This window comes from Calypte anna, chromosome 1 (genome assembly GCF_003957555.1).
Source record: "Calypte anna isolate BGI_N300 chromosome 1, bCalAnn1_v1.p, whole genome shotgun sequence".
In the NCBI taxonomy this organism is placed as follows: domain Eukaryota; kingdom Metazoa; phylum Chordata; class Aves; order Apodiformes; family Trochilidae; genus Calypte; species Calypte anna.
The window spans coordinates 70,398,310-70,421,636 of NC_044244.1; the positions used below are offsets into that span (position 1 = coordinate 70,398,310).

Consider the following 23,327-nt stretch of genomic DNA (forward strand, 5'->3'; position numbering starts at 1 on the left):
GCGAGCCGTGACCTCACTGCCTGTCAGGGAGCAGGTCTGAATTGGCCCTTTCTCTGATATCGTGACATTGCTTCTGTTGCCTCGATTGTGACCTCTGATTGCATGATACCCCTGAGAGTTCAATTTAATAAGCGTGACTCCTGACTCTTAGCCAGGTCTGCCTTCTTAGGTTTTGTCAGACTTTACTTGTATTCTGGTCTACATAGGCTAAAACGCTGCATAGGCTGTCATCATATCATGTGAGCTGTGTGCCCTGTATTCAAAATTCTCTTTCAAACTTCTCTCATTTATTGCAAATGGAAATATTTATAAAAGCTTGCTTGGAATAAATTTTAAAAGTTGCTTCCTCCATGGTTATGCCTGTTCAGGATTTTGGGGTTTTGTGCCTTTGTTATTAATACTTCACTATATTAATAAGCATGTGATTTATTCATGCGTCATATTTATTCCTTACATTGAAATTTGCTTTTTTTGCCCTATGAGAGTGTTATATATTTTTATGACTCCCCATGAACAATGTTAGTTCATTATAGAAACAGTAGGGGAAAATCCCTTTTTTTTCATTGCATAATTAATGCATTTGCACAAGGTGACAGTACTGATGAGCACCCAGAGCACTGGGAGTTGTAGTTATTCAGGACTAGTCAGGTGAAAGATGAAGAATCTGTTTGGAATCCAGGAGAAGGTGAGTAAAATTAATGCTTTTCAAATATCGTTGAAATTAGATATCTTGGTTTTAATGACTATTTTGCTACATCATTGCATTCTTTTCTCCTCTTTTCCTCCTCTTCTAGCCAGAATCCTGCAGGAGAGTGTTCAGAGACCTGGCTGCCTTGAGGATGATGGTGTTATTCAGACATTTCTCCAGTGTTAGTATCCCTTGATGAATTCACTGAACAAGATTATGGAGAAATTCAAAGGTTTTAAAGAGAGTTTCAAGAACTGTGGTACAAATTACAGACAAGTTTCTGTATTTACTTAAATACATTTTTTGTGTTCTCACTGCAGATACATGTACCTTTTTCTTGCCTCTGTATCAATACCTCTAAGAAACTGGTTCTAATCAATGTATATAGCTTTACAGAAAACCAGAAAAATCTTGGTGAACCAATAATATTTTCTGCTTACTTCACTAGCTACATTTTTTTAAAGGCTGGAAATACTACTATTCAGTGTTTCTTTTTTTCTTCAACTGTTTTAAATAATTCTGTTTTCTTTTCACTCGAATTACATTGTGTTAAAATTGTTGTATCTTGCATGAAAAGGAAACTAAGTTAGAATCTTCCTTCATAAAGCAAGTTCTCTGATACAGGGTAAAAAGTTCATATTTTCTTGTTACACTCAAACTTGGCAATGAAATGCTGTTCATTTTTCTTTATGACCATATCTATTACAGTGGAAGTAAAATCTTGGTTTGACTGGTTAAATAATACTTTTTTAAATACATATGCTAAAATATTATAATTAATCATATATATAATTAATCTTATACAAATTCTAATGTAAATTAGCTCAGTTTTAATAGACTAATTTAGTCTACAGGACTGTGAAACTTATAATATGATTGCCTGTTCCCTTCTTTTGGAGTAAATAGTATAAGATTAGCTGCTGAAGGTTTGTAATCTCCAGTGTTAGTTTGCTTAACTAATTAGAATTTGTGGGATTTCACTCCTTTTTGTAACAGAACTTAATGCTCTGTAAATTCTGGTGCTGTTTGCAGGATCTTAGATGTCTGGCTGCGAACAGGCAAAGTTAGGAACTGACTGACAACTGTTTTAACTGTTGTTAGCCAAGAGGTAAAACAAATTATACTTTTAAGTTAATTAGTTATGGCTGTTCTGAAAGCTATGGCAAATATAAACAGAATGTACATGAGGCAAGTTCACCTATTCAGAATCTTTCTCTATTTAACTTATTCCCTCCTGTTTAAGCTAATTTTACATATGCATACATACATATACAAGTCAGTGAGTTGGAGACTTTTGTAGCTATTTTAGCTTAAAATTTTTGTTAAAAAGTAACAATTTAAACACACCTGCTTCAAAAATAAAATATTTGCAATCAAACTTAAGCAAGATTAAATAACATCTAATATCCAAGTGTGGGTTTTATTTTGTTCATTTTCTCATATAAAAAAGAATTTAAATTGAAGGCCAAAAAAGTTCTCTGGAAGAACAGGAGTCAGGGCTAATTTATTCCCTTTTCAACTCTGATTTCTTCATTCAGTGAGATTAATCATGCAAACCTCTGTAATGTTAGAAAAAAATGTGCCATTGTAACTATGACTGATGCAAAATCCATTTAATTAATTAAGTCTGTTCAACTCCTTTCAGGCTGAATAGACTTGAATATGTGTTGGTTTATCTGAAATTGCATATTATGTTCCAATTACTGCATTTTTCATGTGTTTACCAGCTGAAAATTTCAGTTCAGCTAATCAAGAAATCTTTTAAAATACTAAGCTCTCTGAGCTATATGAAATAAGAATCAGTGTGGGGCAACTTGCAGGCAAACTGTGGGTCTGTTTTCTTTTGGTTTTTTACCTGTTCTTCTATACAAATGGAATCCTCTTTTCCTAATAGATCCATAAGACACTGGACTTTCATATTGTTTATTTTCTTCAATTATGTTATCAACCAAGTAAGTATAACTTAGGAAGAAGAATTAGTACTTTTATGTGTTTTTTTGTAGTCACTCAGAAGTTTAGTATTTATGTTTATTTTTAAGATGGATGTAAATGTATAAGCATTGTACACACTTGGGGATTAACTCACTTTAGATTCAGAGTCTTAAGAAAAGGAACCAGGTCATTCTGAGACTTTTTTTCCATTGAATTCAGTGAGCATTAAATCAAGCCTTGTTTATATAATGTTTGGCATAGTGACAGGCCTGATCTTCAGTGGAACCTCTGGGTTTTTCTATAAAGTAAATTAAACAGCAGCCTTGCACTTAGTCTGTGTAGACTTTGTGTGTATGTTTGACAACGTAGAGCGGTTCTGCTGTTACACATTACTGCACTGACAGAGCTGTAAATTGTTGTTCCAGTACCTGGAATAAATACCAACAGGTATTAAGAGTCAACATAAGAAAGTAAGCCAGAAAGACTTCCACCCACACAAAATAAAACCCTTTCAATTGAAAATCACGCATATATATAATATATAGAATACATGACCAATTCATATGTGTTCAGAACCTAACTACATATTGAAATTGATAGAACAATTTTAGTGCTTCACTTGCAGAATTACTCTTTAAGTACCGATCACATATGGTAGTCATATACATCATGTGTGTTGATGAACAAGAGTTCGTAAAAAAACAGTTCATATATTATTCAGATAATTATCTAGGAAAAATGTTTATTCTCAAAAGTAAACATATAAAGACTTTTCCCAAGTTGAGATTAAAAAATTACATATTTTAGTTACTTGATTATAGAAATTACGGGACAATTATTAACAAAATGTAAATCTGCTTTACTGACTTTTTTCTAATAGTTGGCATAAGTGTCTTGTCACATAGCACGCTCAAATTGTTATTTTGAACAAATATTTAGTTGGGTTTGGATTTTTTTGACTGTTTCTTGTTCTTTTAAATCCTACAGTACAAACAAACCCTACCTTTATGATTATCACACTCAATAAAATCTATTTTATTTTGTATCTTATGCCCTTTTGATAGGGGACAACATAGTAGTTAGACCTTCTGTGCTCTTACAAAATGTTCCTTGATATTTGTTTTTTCTGAGAATTACTTTGTAAGATCTGATGTCTTAAAACTTAAATAGTTTTGCTTGGTTTATTAAATTTAGAGAAAGGTATTCCTCTGGCTTGAACTCCATATGAAGTGATAGTCTTTTCTTTCTTGGGAATGCTGTTTCATTGCTGAACAGCTAAGCATTTCCGTTCAAGTTCTTGGTTGTTCCTATCAGTTAAGAACTGGCATTTATAGAAATAAAATCTGTCAAATGATTCTATAAAAAAGTTTTTGATGTTATGCATCTCTTTATTTTCTTCTGATGGAATTCCTCCTTTCAGCAGAGAATGTCTGGCGTTAGAGGGTCTGGTAATTCCCAAAGATGATGAGGAAAGGTAGAGACAGGGTGTTTACTAGGCAGACTTGGGGGATGAGACATAAATTATGTGAGTGTAGGCCATAAGGATAAACAAAATAGGCCCAGTCTGTTTTATTCTTTACATTATCTAACGTATAATTAAGCATGGAAATGCTGAACGTAGCATTTAAAAATACTTTACTCCTACTTGATTTTTTGGTTCTTCAAGGACCTTGATTATCCAGTGATCTCTGGATAACTCTTGGCTGTACTCCAAATATACTTCTCAGCAGTGCTGTTGATGAAATTTGCCCATGCCAAGTGGATGAAGCAGGTAGTGTATAGACTACAGAACACTGTTTGGAGAAGACTACACAAAAGAATAATGTGAAAGCACAGCATAGTTCTGTAGGGTTTTTGTTATGTACCTTTTTGAACTTGTAAAAGTCTGGGAGGATCTTGAAGAGTGCTGATGGCAGGAAGGAGCAGTTGGCAGCAGGAAATCATCTCTTTGAGTGCGTGTGGATAGAATATCAACCCTGTAGTTTCTCTGTTCCTGTAGAGACTGGGCTTGGTTTTGTGTTGTGGGGTTTTTGTTTTAGTTTGGGTTTTTTTAAGAAAGAACTAAATTTGTTTCTCAGATACAAAGGGATTTTGTGTCATTTCTCAACTTACACATAAAACAAGTGCCTTTGGCTGGCTGGACTGAGAAATGTCAGTCTGTTCTTTTTAGATGTAGTGCAACTTCTCTCTGTTTATGTTCTGGGAGCCTGAGGAAGCCATTTGTATGTGTCTGAGCATAGGTAAATGCCAACATACTAAAATTTTCTTTATATATACTTTTTATTCTAACTGTTGTCACTTGTTTCACATCTATTCCTGAGTAAAATGCAACTTCATCTTCACTGTCACCACCAGCATTAATCCAACAGGAAATTTCTGGCTATCCTGATAATAATGCTTTTTATTATACTATTACTACAATATAAGAGTCCAGCCTATGGGGTCCGAAGAGCTTGATGTTTTGATGCTTTTAATGGTTGCCTTTGTACAAACAAAACTATTCAGAGTAGGTAATACAATTTAATTGAGTGGAGTCATTAACTATATAGGCTTTAAATAAAAATTTAATAAATGCAAAATCATAGTCGTCAGAACTTTTCATTTCCTTGGAATTTTTCAAAGAAATTAGAATTTTAATACTTCCAAATGTTTTTCCAGTTTATTCTGCTTTTTCTTCTACTTTTCTTCTGCTTTTTTATGATGAAAAATACACATGGCCTTTGTCATTGACCGAGGCTAAACAAATATATGTTGAATTCCAGTGTTAAATGAGTGCTGTAGCAATCTTAAGAAATAAACCATTTTTTCCCAAATATTTCTGTGATATTTATGTGTTTGAACAATATTCTACATAACTCTTAAGTGTAATGATTTAAATGGTACAGATTAACCAGTCTACTCAAATGGCAGAATATTGTTTTGTTTTCTGGATTTTTTTTAAAGATATTATTATCTGGTGGATAAGGAAATCTCATACAATGTATTAGAGAGTGTGAGTCTGCATTGAACCGCTGCATGACTATTATTTTATATTTTCTTCCCATCTCTATGATTTATTTTTAATTGATCCAAGCAACCTATTCTTACATTACTATTATTAGCCATCCATTACTCAATTTCTCCATCTTTCTCCAAATAGATCTTCAAGTACTTTTCCCAAAGTTCACCACCTGAATCATATCAGAACAGTCATAAGCTAGCAAAAAATGAAATCAATATTGCACGTGTGGCAGCTTCCTGTACACACCTCAGGTGAAATATTTATTGAAGTTTATATATCAAGTCAGAAAGGTGTTGTAGGCTCTAGTAAACATCATGGTATGAAACACAAATTTCTATGACTGAAATTATTGAAAATAAATAAGAAGTGGTGTTTAATGTGCATAGAGGAGTACAGAAAGTGGTGACACCCCATAGAAGTTGTGAAAGCTGGATAACTCAAAAGGAACAGTGTTTAATGCTGCCTTGAAATCAATGACAGGGAAGTGAAGCTTATGAAGCAATTCAAAGGAAAATGTACCATGTTCACAAGTAGAGGAAAAGACATAAGCAGTTTAATGTGCAGTATTAATTTGTGAAATGTTTTTGTGATCAGAGGTTTGCAGTGAAAGAGATTCTGTATAATCAGGAAGTACTTGGAGAACTTCATCAACTCTGTTGTGATGGAGAAATAACTTCAAATGAGGTGTTTTAGAAGTACACCACTTAAGATTAAATAAGACTTGGATTTGCCTCAATTCTGGGAACGTAATAAATTGAGCATAGCCAGTAAGCTAGGGTTAAATACTTATTGCTACTGAAAAGTAGCATTGGTGGTGTATTCTGCAGAGGCAGGAACAAGTAGCAAAACAGAAAAGAATGTGTGGGTATGAAATTCTGTTTTCCTTGAATTGTGAAGCTGAAATTTGTAGTTTCAGTGGTTTAGAAATCTCAATGAAAGGGTTCAGCTTTTACATAATCTAATAATAAGAGATCAAAGAGATAACACAGAAAGCACAGCCTGAAATGTGGTAACCGCTGAAGCAGGATGAACTGAGTAGATGAAGCTTTGTTATTGATTTTAATACCCAGAAGTAGAGCACAGTGTAAGAGACGGCAAAAAATAGAAATCAAAACACTGAGAAAAAGGACAGCCAAAGTAAAGACCATGGTCTGACTAAGAGTGTGGTGAATACCTGGATTCAGTGCAGGAAGAATGAGTGTGAGGCTGAGGTTATGTGGTAAAAAGGAGGTGATTACAAAAGCAGATGAGGAGATTAGCAAAGAGAAGATTTGCAGATGGAATAGTAATATAGTAGGTCTTATTTATAGTGTGAAAAAAGTCTGAAATACTTGGTAAAAGGAGAAAAAAGGCAAAAATTTTAGAAAAAAAAAAACCCTCAAATATTTTTTACTTTAGTTACTGCTTTAACAATTCTTGAAATACATGCTTTTTGTGATCAGCACTTTCATGTTCAAAACACATTATGTTATTGATAATGCAAGAAATCTTTTGTCATAACTTGATACAGTATTCTTGTAAAAAATTTCTATTTTAACTTTTTGTTCATCTGTGAACTCACACAGACACTACTATAAATATTTTTCTGTCATTCATTCTTTCATAGTCCTAGAGATGGAATTTGATTTATTCAAAAGTTACTTGGATAAAAAACATCTTAAGTCAACTAACCCATACAGTATAAATGTGACACAAACAAGTTGCTGTGTTTTTAAGGGAGAAATGTATGTTTCACTATCTGAAAATTCCAAGCTATAAGCAATATATGTATATAAGCAAACATTATCTGGAGATCGTATAATTTTAAGTCAAAAGAACTCTGTATTGATTACTGCCACTTGATAGTACCAACTGTCTAAAAGCTGCTGATATAAATGTGTTCACTGAATACCTGCAAGCATTCTAAAGACTGCTCTAAATACCATTCTTTTTCCCAAAACCTATGTTTTGGTCAGGTAGCAACTTGTATTTAATGCTTTAATGACTTCTAACAAAGTGAACTTCTAGCAAATGTGTCAAGCTTTTTGTGAAAGAGAAGAAATTCTTTTAATTTCTTTCACATTCGGCTATACATACCTGGATGATTTGGGGGAGTGAAGGGTTGTTGTGGGGTTTTTATTAGTTTTATTTTCCTGTCTGTTTCCATATTCTTCAGCATCTTCCCTTGATAGCAATGTTCTCACATTTTCTTGCTTTCTGTTCTGTGTGTATCATACTAATTGTGACAGAAATAATTTTGTTGACTGACTTATGGAGCAAATGAGATTAAAAGTTATATTTTAGGTTTGGAATTTCAAGACTACTTATTGATGTGTGTTGGACTTGATGATCTTAAACATCTTTTCCAACCTAAACAGTTCTATGGTTCTATAACATAACATATGTTCTATAACATAACTTTATAGGAGACATAGGAGAAATTATAGAAATCATAATGGAGTATATATAATTTTAATTTTCATTCATAAATCATACATTCATGCGTAGATACACATACTACACACTTTCCTGATTTATATAGTGCTGTTGGGTAATAATCCAGAAACTTAGAATCGTTTGGGTTGGAAAAAACTTTAGAGATCATCCAGTTCCAACCCCCCTGCCATGGGCAGGGACACCTCCCACTGGATCAGGTTGCTCAAAGCCCCATCCAGCCTGGCCTGGCCTGGGACACTTTCAAGGAGGGGGCAGCCACCACTTCCCTGGGCAACCTGTGCCAGTGTCTCACCAGCCTCACACTAAAGAATTTCTTCCTAACGTTTAACTGAAATCTACCCTCTTCCAGTTGAAAACCATTCCCCCTTTGTCCTGTCACTCCATGCCCTTGTAAGAAGTCCCTCCTCAACTTTCCTGTACTCCCCTTCTGGTACTAGAAGGCTGCTGTAAGGTCTCCCTGGAGCCTTATCTTCTCCAGGCTGTAAATAACGTATACCAGAAACCTGACAGATAAGCAAAATTTCAATGTATTAATGGCATAGATATGAATTTTATACCAAATCTTAGCTTCTTAATTCCTGTATTAAGAGCACCACTTCCAGAATACATATTGAGAGAATTAAGTCTGGTCACATATTTTTTATATTAAGGGAGGGAAACTTAGAATGCTGAAGAAATTCCAGGACCTTCTTTCACATTGTAAGTCTTTTAGTTTTCTTAGTCTCTTACTTTATTTGTATTGTACTCTGTATAAATCAAATTTTGAAGTTAATTAAATCACCCTCTAAACATAAAATTTAACTGTAAAATGTTGGATACAGTGCAGCCTTCTCCACACATTTCTCTGTTTCAAGAAACATACAAGATACCGAAATTAGGCCTTTTATCATCCCACCATTAACAAATATAATTGCAAAAAAATCCCATTGTGTTGAATCAGGTTCCTCATCATCGTCTTGCATATCAATTGACAATAAGCTGACTAGCCAACTGGGACTTGCTTAAAATGTTTCCTGGACATAGAATTTTTAACTAAAGTGCAGAACCTGAAAGATCACCCTGAATGTAAACACTGTGTTACCATCTGGTTTTTTTGTATACTGACTTGCTGTTAAGAACACTTACCCTTGCACTTGGGAATGGAGATCTGAGTCACTCCTTAGGCAGTGGGAAACATCGGTGTCGGGTACTCCTTACTTAGCCTGGTGAGATTTGGGTGTCTGGCTTCCACGTGCCAGGCTATTCCTTCTTTTTAAAGCTGACTGCTATGGCTAAGGGCACAACATGCATCAATCTTGAAAAAAAAAGATGTAAGAAGAAAACTGGCTCTGGTGCTAGTGCCCTAGAGCAGATTCTTTAAATGGATTGTCCAGAGATAGTCTAATTCGTAGTATTTAAGTAACATCCACATTTTACACTGAATGTGTGTCATGCCATCTCAAAGGGTACCCGGTGAATAAATTTGATAGAGGATGATATATTTCCAGATCCCAGAGTTCAGGCTCTTACAGGTTTGCGTGTTGACTGAGGACCCATAAAAGGACTTGTTCTTCTCCTCTCATGTTCAGTTCCAATGACACTTCAGGTGTTGAGACTCTTCTGATTAAATTCTCACTACTCTTGATGCTAGGAAAAAGGCAGTAGGTGCCCCTGAAAGCCACAAAGGCTCTGGCCTACGTGCACAGTATGTGTGTGGATGATTAATTGACAGCACCTAAAAATCATTACTGTATTAATGCCAAATGTCTCTCCCAATCCTAAATTATTAACGTGTGTGTCATGTAAAAAAGTCAAAAAGATTGAAAGCACAAAAGTGATAATCTAATGAGGGTACAATACTTAAAATACCTCTGTGATTAATTTGTTTTTTGACAGAGTTATTCCTTCTTTGATGTATTCCTTTTTCCTTTGGTATTCTAAGAGCTGTCTGGGTTTAACAATTAAAGATTATAGGTCTGATCCATTTCAAAGATGCAAAATTCTTGAAGCTCTTTAGAACTTCTTTGGAATTTGTGAGTGTTAGTACTTCAAAATGAGGTCCAGGTTGTTTTGTTTTTGTTTTTTTTTAAGAAAAAAAAAACCAAAACGAAACAGAGCAATAAATTTAAGAAAGCTATCAAGCAAATACATGTTAATGATACGGATGCACCAGATTCTCAAACACATGATATTCCTAAATTGAACAGAAAAGTGATAATGCTGTGTTTTAATTCATAACATAGTGTTTTTTCATAAGAATTAAGAGAGTTGTTACTATTAAAATTAAGAACGTATGTACCAAGTAAGAAAATAGAATACATTTTTCTGCAGCATTATTAAATGAATTATTGAAGTGTCTGCGCATTTGATGGAAAAAACCCCATTATTAACACTAATATGGAATAAGACTACCCTATTAAACAGTATATATAATTTCAAGAAAAAAACCCAACCACCCATTGTGTGCACTTTCATCTTTGTCTCTTTCTTGTTTCAATAATGTTTCAATAATTAACATGCAAAAATAAGTTTTAAAAACATTAAATGAAAGCTTTAAAAAATATTTGTGTTTCAAACATGCTTCAGTAAAAAATTCAAACTGCAACTAAGGTAAGGCAAATTATTAGTGATAATTTTGGAAAAGCCACTTTCCAAGCTGAAAGTATTAGATTTTTTGTAAGTTTTAGCATAGCTTATTGTACGTGCATCATCTTTTTTGCATCTGACTCACACATTAACTTCTAATATTGGTTTTGAATCCCTACATAGATTTCCCTTCTAATGGAGGAAAAGGTAAAAAGCCATTTTTGTAAAAGCACAAATAATACTGACTATTTTCATAGGAGGAAGTAATTCTCCTGAGAAGGATGATAATAGTAAATCAACTTTTCTGTAAATACGTATAAGAAAACAATGAAAGATAATTTGTTGGGGATTTATTCATCATTGGAGAACGTATGCTGAGAAGCAGAAGCTCAGTCTCCAGGACTGCTTTTTATAAAAGTCATGCAGAATGTTTCTTACTGCTGTTACAAATCAGTAACATCTTCATATGAAGACCTCTAAGGGTACCAGTATAGTGTCAGACATGAAACCAATAATTTTTCAAAATATAAAGGTCAGCTCTTCCGCTGGACCTGGAACAGGGGAAAGTATTATCATAAACTTAGAAAAGAAGGAAGAGCTCCCACTTTAATCACGGAAGGTGATGAGCTCTAATTGGGATTCTTTGTGTATTAATGTTTGGCTCTGATTGTGCAGCCCACTGTTTGATCTTTTTAGTCAGCCCTCACAATCTCACAGCCTACAGGGTCTCTCCATCCAAGCTTCTAATCTTCTGTCTTCCTAGGGAGGTAAAGGAGACTTCTTGACATCAACTGAGGATCAATTCTTAATTTCTAGTCTGTGAGTCACTAGCAAGACATATATGACTTCATCTCTAGGACCTTGCCTAATTTTAATAGGTTAATTATGAAGTTGACAGTTGAACAAGTTTAGCCTAGGGAATGGATTAGGTTTGAACAGAGATTCTCTGTAGCACAATAAATGGAGAGCACAACAGAAAGTCATTTCTAGTTCAGACTGTAAGATAATAAGCTATGATACTTGAACAATATTCCCTTAGACCTAAAAGATGAAAGCAATAAGATCACAGTAAAACTAGATAAAATGACATTTTGCCATTTATGCAAAGTAAATTATAATTTTTACAGAAGGAAAAATTAAATATTACAGGTTATGTGGCAAACCTCTTATGTTTTCAAATCATGGATGAAAACTAAGGCTTAAAATATGAGGAAAACATTCTCCTTAAAGGCAGCTCTGACTTCAGCTGATGAATTTACCCAACACTGAAAGAAGAATTTTTGAAAGCAAAAAAGGAATAATCAGAGTACAGATGACTCAATGAAGTTAGAAAGAAAACCAAATTGCTTCTGTACAAAAAACAAAAAAAAAGTTTTCTGAAATCTCATAAAAGCCTTGAGTCAAAGACATATAAAATATATGTATAAGGATAGAAAATGAAAAGTTAATGTAATCAATTAGCAGTTCTATGCAACAGTGATGTTTCCTCTGCAGGCTCTTCCAATTCTGGAATACTCTTCCGTATACTTCAAAACATATCTGGTATTTACCAGAATAAACTCCAAAACTGAATGATTTCCAGAACTGTACAGCTTTTTTCATAAATTGATGCTTTACTCTCTGTATTTAGGTGTCTTTCGTGATCCAAACATGGTTATAATTTATGGAAAAAAAAATAGCATTAATGTTTATGACTTCTTTGAAATCCAGTATCAGAAAGTGCCATTTAAGTGTCTTATAAATTAAGTCAGTAAAAGACATATCAAGGGAATAAGATTCTTGCTGCATTTAATGGTGATTTTTTAACCTTATAGATTTGTAAATAGAATTATAAATATACTTGAGCATGTATTTTAAAACATTGAAGTAGCATAGTATGCAACATTCACAGATGCTGTGACAAGCAATTTATGTATATCCATATATATTTCAGAACAATCTTATTTTCCAATAAAAATGTATTTATGCAGAAAGAAAATATTTAATCCCAAAAGATAAAATAAAACATAAAATTAAAAATTAATTATTTGTTTTATCTTATGCTGTCTGATGTCTGAAGAAATTCAAGTTAGTTGGACTGCAAGAAAATGAAGTATTTACCTTTTTTCTTCTATAAAAGGCAATATGTTCAAAGTGTATCGGTGGAATCTTAAAAAAATGTATTTTAAAATAATAATGAAAAACAGGAGTATCTGTTTACCTCCCCAGGTAAAAAAGAAGAATTTTCCCAGCTGGATACTACTTTAGATGAGAAATTACAAAGGAGAAAAGACTTTACATACCAATGGTTTCATACACAGCTTTTGGATTATGAAGCAGCCAGTTCCAAAAATACGAAGTGGTGAGATCATTGGCTTTAAATTAGATGTTTTGTTTTGTTTTGTTTTGTTTTTAATTTATCTTGTAAAGTGAAACCTAAGTTAATAGTTCTAAAACAAACATGACTTTGTAGATAACAGAAAATATACCAGATTTCCACATCCCAAGCATGGTGTCATTTAGAATTGGTTTAGTAGTCATGTGTAGACACTTCTTCCACAGTGGTAATGAAATGATACACAGATAAATAAAGATATATCTACATTTGGCTTTATGCTAGCAATGCAGTTGTTTTTAAATTGTACAGAGTATAGAAAAAAATGCTTATTCGTCATATATTTTATAACTTTATTGGTGTATATTATGGTTTTATGTAATTAGATCAACTGTAACATTACCTAGATTGTTAGATTTGATTAAGAAACAAAAAAACCCACTTTTTAACTAGATAGTATGCATTTATATTTTTTCTTCAAAACAAACCAAATTTATACATCTTCATAATATACTTCAGTAAAATGTTGTAAACATGCTCCTTCTGTAATAATTTTTATTATTAAGCAGTTAAAATATCAATACAGTTAAAGGAGAGGTTAAGTTCATTCCCTAAACTAACATAAAGACATATTAAGTATATTTTGGTCATAAATTCAATATAAACCATTGGTATCTTAGTGAAGTCATTTGTAGACAGCATGCCAAGCACCTCTAGTAAAACCAAACATGTCAGTAGGCAAGCACTGGATTTAGTATACGTTTTAAGAAATTTTTTTCATTTAAAATGTACTTAATTTGTAAAGAAATGAACTGCATGTTATTATTTTTTGCATGGAAAATTATTCAATATTTCAAAACTGTATCAATGCCTGTAGGACGTATTGGAAGCACAAATTCCATAGAAAATATTTATCTGTGAGTCATGTTCTATTATAGTGAAACACCCCAACTTTTTGTTTAAGGTAACTGACATGACTTTTTAATTTGAATTAAAACATTGGAGCAGGACATGTCATGATGTTTGAAAGTAAGAAGGCATGGAAATTTATAAAATTTTATTTAAATGTTATTATATTACCTCTTCAGATGTGTGCTAGTATTAGTATTGCAAATTTTTAAGATTATGACACCTTTTTTGAATGTGGCAGGAGTCCCTGGTAGACTGTTTAGAAGTGCTGATACTTTTAGGTAACTCAGAATAACTTTATGTAATGTGACAGGTTACTTGGGTAAAATCTTTGTCAGGACCTGCAAAAATTGGTGCATGGTTGAATTCATTGATGTATCTATTTTAAAATTAATATTCTATCATAGGAATTAAAAATATTAGTTCATAAAAATTAGTTCATAATTTCTTACTGATTAGGTTTAATATTTTTAAATTAATTACTCTGATACTGTAACATTACCAATTATATTAATTACTCTGATACATCTTGATCGTAGAATTACTTTAAATAGTATAATTTCTGCTGAAGCAGGAATTATTCCAGGAAAAGATTGGGTCCAGAGGCTTTAGTAAAGCTAGGACAGTGAGATTTATTGAAAATTCTATTATACTTTTTTCCCAGCTTACATTTTTTGCCTGAGGTAGATCCTGCGTTATATGACAGCAGACAAGTACAACTTGTGGTAAGAACTTATTTTCTTGTGGGATTTTGCAGAATTCAGCTATACCTTACTGGTGTGTTCAAATGTATACTTGATGTAAAAACAACCAGGAGATTTTTTTTTTTTTTATTTAGTATAATTCTTTAATGCTGTCTCAATTTGGCAGTTGTCATCCATTGATGAAGATCAGAAGAAAATGTTTGAGTGCACCCCGTGTGTGTACATAGGGTTCTAGTTTTATAACTTGATATGGTTTTGTTTTGAAGACATCAAATGCTACTTTGTGTTTTAAAGCTTCTAAATCAACTTTTAAAAAATGTTTTTAAATTAAATATGGTTCATGACATAATACATTTTTCACTACAAAAATGTATTCTTGCCACTCAGACTAGTTTAAGTGTTCTTAAATTCTGTAAATCACATAGCTACATGATTCTGATATGCCCACAGTTTCATTTATTTAAAGACATTAAGTTGGACTAGTTTATTAACAGTGACATTATTTAAAAGTGTATAAAATAAGACTTATTCCTACAATTTCTTTTCTATAGCTTTTTAACATTGTAAAATGTCATCTACTCTTTTCATGATTCTTTGTCAGGAAAAAAAAAATTTTAAAAATTGTATTTTCTAAAATGGATAGTTCTGTAGCTTCACAAGACGAGAAACTTCAGCAACCTAATGATCTGAAGATTTACCAAATTAAAAGACTCAGCGTCAGAGATATCCAAAGGTTCTTGTGGTATTGAGGAGCGCTATGATGCCTACAGGTCAATATATAAGATGTATCTATATATGTATATTGACACATATATATCTATATATATCTATATATAGATGTATCTATATATATATAGATGCATCTATATAAGATGTGTCTACATATATATATATATATGTACATCTATCTGTAAGATGTATCTATGTATGTATATATGTATACCTTACATTTTATTGCCAAATTAACAATATTCTTGTTGCTATAATTATGAGGGGGTTAAAAAAATGTGCCAAAACCTTACACACGATACAGAATTAGTGTCTTATATTCATATACATGATATAAAAGGTTTCATGAAAATTATTTCCCAGTTAAATGATGTGTCATAGGCCTCATTCTGTACTCTGAGCAATCTTGGGCTGTTCTAACCTCTCATTTACTTAGCTTTGCCACCTATGAATTTATTGGAAACTCTACTGGAACTATACTTTTAAGACTTAAATGTCACTATTTTCTTTAAGTCAGATTTTGTCAAGGGTTTTTCTCTGCTGTGGGGTTTGACCAATTCTTACATTGCTGTTAAAGTTTAGTGGCTGAAACCACGAACCAAGCAACCCGTTGTGACGGGTTTTTGTTGCAGCAGCACTAAAAGTAATGGTTAGGTAAAGTCAAAAACTGTGATTACTCTAATTTGAGCAAATCAGAATCTGATAATGTTATCTACATTCGACATTTTGTAATTATTGGTAAGCATATATGCACATAGGTAGATGGTATCTTATTTACAGTAAGCAGTTCTTTCCACAAGATGCTGCGGCAGCCCCACAACAGGATTATGTGGTGTGCCCACATAACTGGCAATGTTATGGGATCGTTACAGCCCGTGCCACATAATTACAGAGTTGTTCTACATGAATGAAATACAGAGAAAAACTCAATAGAAGGTCAAAAAAAAATGAAAAAGGAATAAAAAGCATCTCTAATGCAAAAAGCAGCACTATGTAATCAATGAAATAATTATGTGGTTTGTACTTATAGATGACTGGAGGATTATGGTTTTAAAATTTATATGGGTTCTCTGAACATTTAAAGGTCGAAATATGAAATGTAAACATATTCCTAATGCTTTTGCACAGTAACTCATTCAAAAGCTATGAAATAATGAAAAAGAAGAAGTTAACACTTAGCTGAAATCATTTAAAGAAAAGAAGGAAAATTCTGCTAAACCAAAAGAGGAAAATATATCTGTCTGTCTATCTATATATATATTTTTAAAAAAAAAAAGATACTCTATTAATATAATTTTGATATTGGTGCACTTACCAAGAATTTAAGACATTCTTTTTCATGGATAAAAAAGCAGTGTTGTAATGGTTGCATATTAACAATAAAGCCTTAGTTCTTCTCATTTGGGAATAAATCCTATGTAGTAACTTGGAGTAAAACTAAGACTGTATTATGTTAATCTTGACCGTTTTGATGATTTTGCTTATTGCCTCTACTACATAAGTGCTTAAGAAGGCATGCTAACTTGCAGTTAAAACCAGGCACTTGAAATTGATATAATTTTGCTGAACAGCAGTTAGAATAGGCTTCCTGATTCATTTTGTGTGTCGTTTAGGTTACCTACATGGTTAACCATTTCACTATTAATCAACATCTCCATACCATTATGATATAACTTCAGTTTAAAAGCACTTTTTACATAAGAAGGTTACAGAATACATAGGAACAGACAGATGTTCGGATGCAGAGGTTTATTCAAGGCAAAGATTCCTCCTCACTGAAATTAATTTCCAATTAATTGGAAAAAAATATTTGTACTAGTAAAACTAAAGGCAAAAAAATATGAAGAGTCAATTATGGCGATCACTACAGAAGGATCCAATACTGCTTTCTGTGAAAAAGTGTACCAGTATCTTAAATTTCTTCCAAATTTCTGGCTCTAAGCTATAAATGTAAAAGGGAAGGTTTTAATTAGCTTCAGAGGGTTTTCAATCAGGTTCTTCTCAGACCTGAAATTAAGTTTGCTCCAGTGGTTGATACAACCTTAAATATTACTCGGTCTGTAATTGGGTGAAACCATGAAACCACTTATCTTTATTTGAAAGCAAATGACAAATATCTTACATCAGAGAGCCAGGCAGCCCTATTAAACTCTATCGTATAACACTGAATACTGTTGTCTACAAGATGACAAGGCCTCAGATTTTGCAATAATAGGCATTGGATAATAATTCTGTGGAAAATGCAAGTTGTTTGAAATACTGTGGCATCCTGTGTCTTTGGAAGTTGGGACATTAGAAAATGTCTGCTGTGTGTTGAAACAGGTTAGAAGGAAATAAGAATGATCGGTTCCATGGTTTGAACCTTTCAAAACATCACAATGATTGTGTTATTTCTACCAAAGAAAGACTAAAAAGTTCATATTTAAAGATTTTGAAAGAGCTCTCACAAGCTTAAAGCGACTGTAAATGTTAAGACCAAAAATATGAAGAGTTGGCAGGATAAAACTTGCTCTTTTCAAAAGAGAAAATAAAATAATGCAGCCTGCTACCCGTGCAACACAAAACTTGAAAAATCATGGTTATTAAACATATAAAAAGCAAGCGTCAGAAAGCCAAGGGTAAGTTTTCTGCACTGACATAAAGGGTACATAGTCACCAAGGAGGAGCGTAAAATCTCTGTATCTTTGTAGTTGTCAGTTTGAAAATGCATGGACTTTTCAATGAACTTTACATTAAACAGTGACTGGATGAAGACAAAGAAATGAAACAGGTCTCCATTTCATTTGAGTTCTTTAAGTTAGGCTGGACTACAAAGCCTGTCTGCATTGGTGCAATGCTGCTCTTGGTTCAGTGAACTGGTTTGAACAGGAAGTCTGGAGATTGTCTCCTCCAGAATAGCCCACAACTTTATAGTAATGTCATTTTTCTGAGAAAAAGGGAACTGCAGGCTTCAAGCCCCCCAAGAAAGGACTTGAGACGCAGTCACATGATTTCCAGTCAGGCAATGTAGCTACTACAATGTTATGCAAAAGTTCAGTGATGTTACCACTATCATAGCCTTTCCATTTTTGCTGTTTGTTGGTTGTTTTTTATAAAAAAATGGATGCTGCTCTGTTAAACACCTACCTTCTGAAAGAATTTGAGGTTATTCAGCCCAGATAATGGAAGGACTTAAACTCCTGGACTTCTGAAGGTCCAGAGACTGGAAGATTTATGTCCTTATGTTCAATACCTTCCAGCTGACAGGCTCTACATTGGGGATTTTGTAGATTGCTCTTCTACAGTGTCTGATTTTTCCCCATTATTGTTACTGATCCTCAGAATCTAGTCAACAATATTGTTAAATGGCTGCTTTTGATGTTGAATAGCTTTTCATTTCAACGAAAGGGAGTTCTTGTCGGGTAAATGCAAAGTCATTTCTGCAAAACTAATAGTCTACCCTTTACAGTGTAAGTTATCTTCCAGTCCAGTATTTTTAACCTTTGCCCTAGATGTTCCCAAAAACGAGGCTTCATTGCTAAAATGAAATATGTTTTTCATTTCTTTTTGGCCATAATTATGTCCCAGTAATATGCCTTATGCCAAAATGCACTACTTCTGGATGTTAGAAATTTATGATTAAGATAATACTCTTACCTAAAGTATAATTAAAAAGCTGTCTGCTGGTTATGGTTAATTAGCAAAAGACTAAAAGATTAAATTACTCACTGGGCCCTTGACTGATTGAAGTGATACATGTCCTGGATAAAACATAAATATTGCAGAAAATAATCCAATATGACATCTCTGACATTCAACTATAACTTAAATTATAGACTGGTCAGTAAATGATCTTAAGCTGTTTAAGGTTTCATCAGCCGTCTGCAAGATTGATTTTCTTCAAAATTACTGTACTAAAATGTTTTCTTTTGTTGTTGCACTGACTCAGATCACAAACCACAATTTTAAGATCGTCTCTTATTTACAAAAAACCTTTGACATAGTGCATTTGTTCAGCCTATGCAACAATAAAGGATTGTGGTATCATTTTGAAGAAGGTTGTTTGACAGACCCTGTTTGTTTATTTGGGGTAATGTGAGCTGCATTCAGAAAATGTTATATTTTGTTTCATGGTTGTGTACATTCTCTCCCACTGCTTGCAGGCAAGCCCGGTAAGCAGAGAAGACACGGATTTAGACCTTGTTTCCATGGCCAGTGGAAGTTCTTTGACTGAGAACAGAGAAAAAAATAAGCAGCCACACAGACACTCAGCAAGATCTTCAAGTAAGTTATGGGTTTTTTCAGTATCAGTTTTAGAGATCACTTTAAAGTGCTTGGTGGAACTGAGCATGCTTGGAATCCCTAATAACTCATGCTACTTAGCTTCTGATTTCTTTCTTACATAAAATTTTTTTCATACATTTTCTACAGTTCTGTTTCAAACCTGAGTCATTAATATCAAAAGACTTTCCTCTCGTGATTTTAACCCAGGTCAAGTTCCCTTTGATGGACATTAGGTCTTCTGATGATTGAGTTCTTAAAATATTTTCTTTTCTCCAAAATATAAAAGAGTAAGTTTTTTAATATTCTGGGTTTTTTCCCCAAAAGAATTTTTAAAAATACATCTTTTCTTAAATGAATACCAAAACACGTATGGTAATCAAGACACATTTCTGACATGTTGATTACCAATTGTGCTGTAGTATATGCATACTACTGAGCTTACTTTAGCTCAGTGGTAAGGGATCCTTTTAAAGATATGGATTTTTACCACTTCTAATGTCATACAAATTAACAAAAGAATCTGCAGATATAAAAAATGAAAAAAATTCATACTTGAAAGTCATCAAAATTGTAGCATTTTAAGTTTCATGCTTTATTTTGTGTAATTGAAGAAGATGTTAATATCTTTCTGGTGATATGACATAGTAGATTTTGTCATTTGTGTACAATGTCTTTCCCAAATAAATAAAATTCCAAACACAAAAAAAATGTGCATGACAGAAAATAAAAAAGTATCAAATAACTGGCAAGATTCTTGAATTTCCTTAAAGTGTACTTTTTAAGTACTGAAGTTTCTTGAAATGCTTTATGTCAAAAAAGAAATCTGGTTGTTTCGTAAGTTTTATGTAATTGCTGGATTTGGTTTTTTGACTGTATTTTCCTATATACTGAATTTCCAACTTCAGTGAAAAACAAAATTCAAGGAAAACATGTAAAAATACTTGATATTTCTATTTTTCGACATGCTTTGGAAAGACTTCAGGATAAGGATTTATTTACATTATACTGGTCCACTATGGGCAAAAAAGGTGAACAGTTTATTTATTCACTTGATTTACATTGCTAAAATTAAATTAGATAAAATTTATCATCCTATACTAAGGTAACTGAATCCACAGAGAAAGAATCTGATTCATTCTCTCTGCCTGCCATCTTAAAAAAAAATGAATTGTGTCCCGAGTTTTCCTGTTTCTCTCCATTGGCTAATGATGAAGCCCCATCATTTAAATTAGATGAGATTCCTAACCACTAAGATTCTGAATTAGGTGAAGCAAATCTAAACAATTTATGTCAATGACAAAATTATTATGTTAACATCTTCAGATTAGAATGCACATCCTGAATAATTGAGTTAAATATTTTATTAAATTTATATTATTGTGTAAGTGCTGTCTAGATTGTAGCCTTAACTGTATACCCATCTGGAAAGAAAGTAAGAATAAGGTCTTTTGGCAAAAATAAACCTGTATAACGTGTCTGTGTTAAGAGCTTGAGAAGTGTAAAGAAAAAGTGTCACTGTATTACATCTTCCAAAAGAAGAGACTAGTAAAGGAGTAGGAAGGAACTATCGACTGTCAGAGTTATAAGTGCAAGAGATGGAGAGATAGTTTGCAGCGTCTGGTAACATAAATGTATTTTCATTAAATGCATGGCTACTATGGCACAATTATGCATTCATTCTCCTTTCAGTAGTGCAGGTACTAGGGAAAAAAAGGCTCTGTTCTTATGTCTTTCTATATACTTTTCTGCATGCAAATCTGTATAAATTTTTTCATCATCACTTTGAGATATGAAACAGTGAGAATGCACTAAATTTTATTCCATATTATACAGAAAACCAGACATTACTATTAACTTTATATGCAGTATATAAGCACTTCTGTTATGTTACAGCTCTTTGCCAAAAACTGTTGCTTTTCAGTGATTGAAAATAAATTTTTAGGCCTGGGTATACTTAATCTGAAAATACTAGAAATTTGCCTTTTTTTATAATGTAGTCATTATTAAATACTTTCCTGTTGTATTGCCTCTCTTGGGTTTGCTCTTTGAAATATTTCATGAAGAAGCTTAGAAACTATTTTAGTGGTTTAGTAGGTGAATTCCCTTTGAGTTATCGTGCACATATATTACAGAAGAGCTTAGAAAAATATTGTGACCTTAGAGGTGCTCCCGTAGGAATTAATTTTTAAATCTAGTTTTGTATCATTTCACAGACGAATTCAACCTCAATGATTTGACAAACTTTAATGAATAAAATGTTACTAAGTTCATTTTTCAACATCCATAATCCTGATTATTGCTCAGAATTAATTTTAATTATTGGTAGGGAGTGTTCAGCAACCTGCCATACAACTCTGAGGTGTTAGTATACACCAGATATTAGTTTCATATATGTTATTTATTTGTAATATGTACTCCATTGATAATATCATTAAATTGTTGAGAGCCTTCGGGCGGAAAAGTTAAGTCTAAAATGAAGGATAAATGATTTTTAGATGTTTTCTGAAAAATAACTCAAATATGTTTGATGCTGTAGCAAAATGCATTTTATATACTGCAGTGACATGACTGTACATGAGTGATCATGTTTTTGCAAGGTCAAAATGCACAGTGCTTCAAAGCTATTATCTGTTAATTCAGAAGGGTTTTTTAAAGAAGGCTAACTATATTTTCAGAAATATTTTGGAGAGCTACCCAAATTCGATACACTTTTTGTAGATCTTATTCCCAAGGGTAGGTTCTTAGAATCTTGGTTAAAGAATTTTAAGGTTTTATCAATAAAATTTACTTTTTATTCTGAAAAAAATGGGTGAGGTTGAATTAATCCTAAACTAAATTAATTCTGTTCCCTGACAAAACAAAATTAATTAAGGAATAAAGGAAATGCTGTGGACATAGTATATCTCATTTTAAGGAAAGCATTTGTGTACTTAAAGTATTTGATGTGGTTCAATGTTATATGTTCAAAGGCAAAATTAACTGTGGGTTCAATTCACCCAGTATATATATATATAAAAAAAATAAATACATGAAACCTTAAGAAAGAGTAGCAGTTGTTCAGTTGGACCTTGTCTGTATTGATGGCCAGTATCTTATCATCTCAAACATATTAGCTTATATTTCCTCCAGAAATTGCAGCTATTTCTTCATACTCCCTGGTAACTAACCAATTTTCCTTTTCTATTTCTTGGTGTGATTGGATTTTGGGGGACTGGCTGTTGTATATTTGTTGTCCATTCTCCATTCAGTGCTAAGATCTTAATCTCTGTAAGTGAATGAGATTTTGCTGATTATAATTTTTCTGCATTAACTTACCTTGCTTGTGGGAAAAAGGAAAGGAAAAAAACCAAAAGTTTCTTTTTCCCTGATGTAATTTCTGTAATACACATACATTAGCAACGATGTTTAGTGACTTGCAGTCAGCATCCTCCATGACTCAAGTATTAGTCCTTGGTAGTTTTATTGGCATTTTATTGGTGTTTTTATTTACTCCATAATTATTTGTGTGAATTGCTAGTTATGGTTGTTTGGGTTTTTTTTAATACTTTCCTAAACAGTTGTAGTGCCGTCAGCACTAATGTAGAAGATGGGTGTGGAAATATGTTACAAGAATTAGAATTTAAGTAACTATTTTTTATACCTAGGTAGACAAAATTGATTTTTTTTTTACACTTATGTCTAGTTTGCAAGTAGGCTGCAACAATCATCAACAGCATTCTGTCATCCAAATGTGGTTGTGGCCAAACAATGTCAAACTTTTAGATGGGTTATCTATGTGTTTATGTT

The 23,327-nt window shown here is 32.8% G+C and overlaps 1 protein-coding gene across 1 annotated transcript in view; it reads left to right on the forward strand.

The window, feature by feature from the left end:
* LRRIQ1 (leucine rich repeats and IQ motif containing 1) overlaps window positions 1–23,327 on the forward strand; it is a 106,769-nt gene that overhangs the window by 72,577 nt on the left and 10,865 nt on the right. Inside the window, exons 24-26 of the mRNA XM_030465526.1 lie at window positions 12,831–12,963; window positions 14,510–14,570; window positions 19,421–19,541. Of these exons, the coding sequence (XP_030321386.1) occupies window positions 12,831–12,963; window positions 14,510–14,570; window positions 19,421–19,541 (315 nt within the window). The remainder of the gene's footprint in view (window positions 1–12,830; window positions 12,964–14,509; window positions 14,571–19,420; window positions 19,542–23,327) is intronic.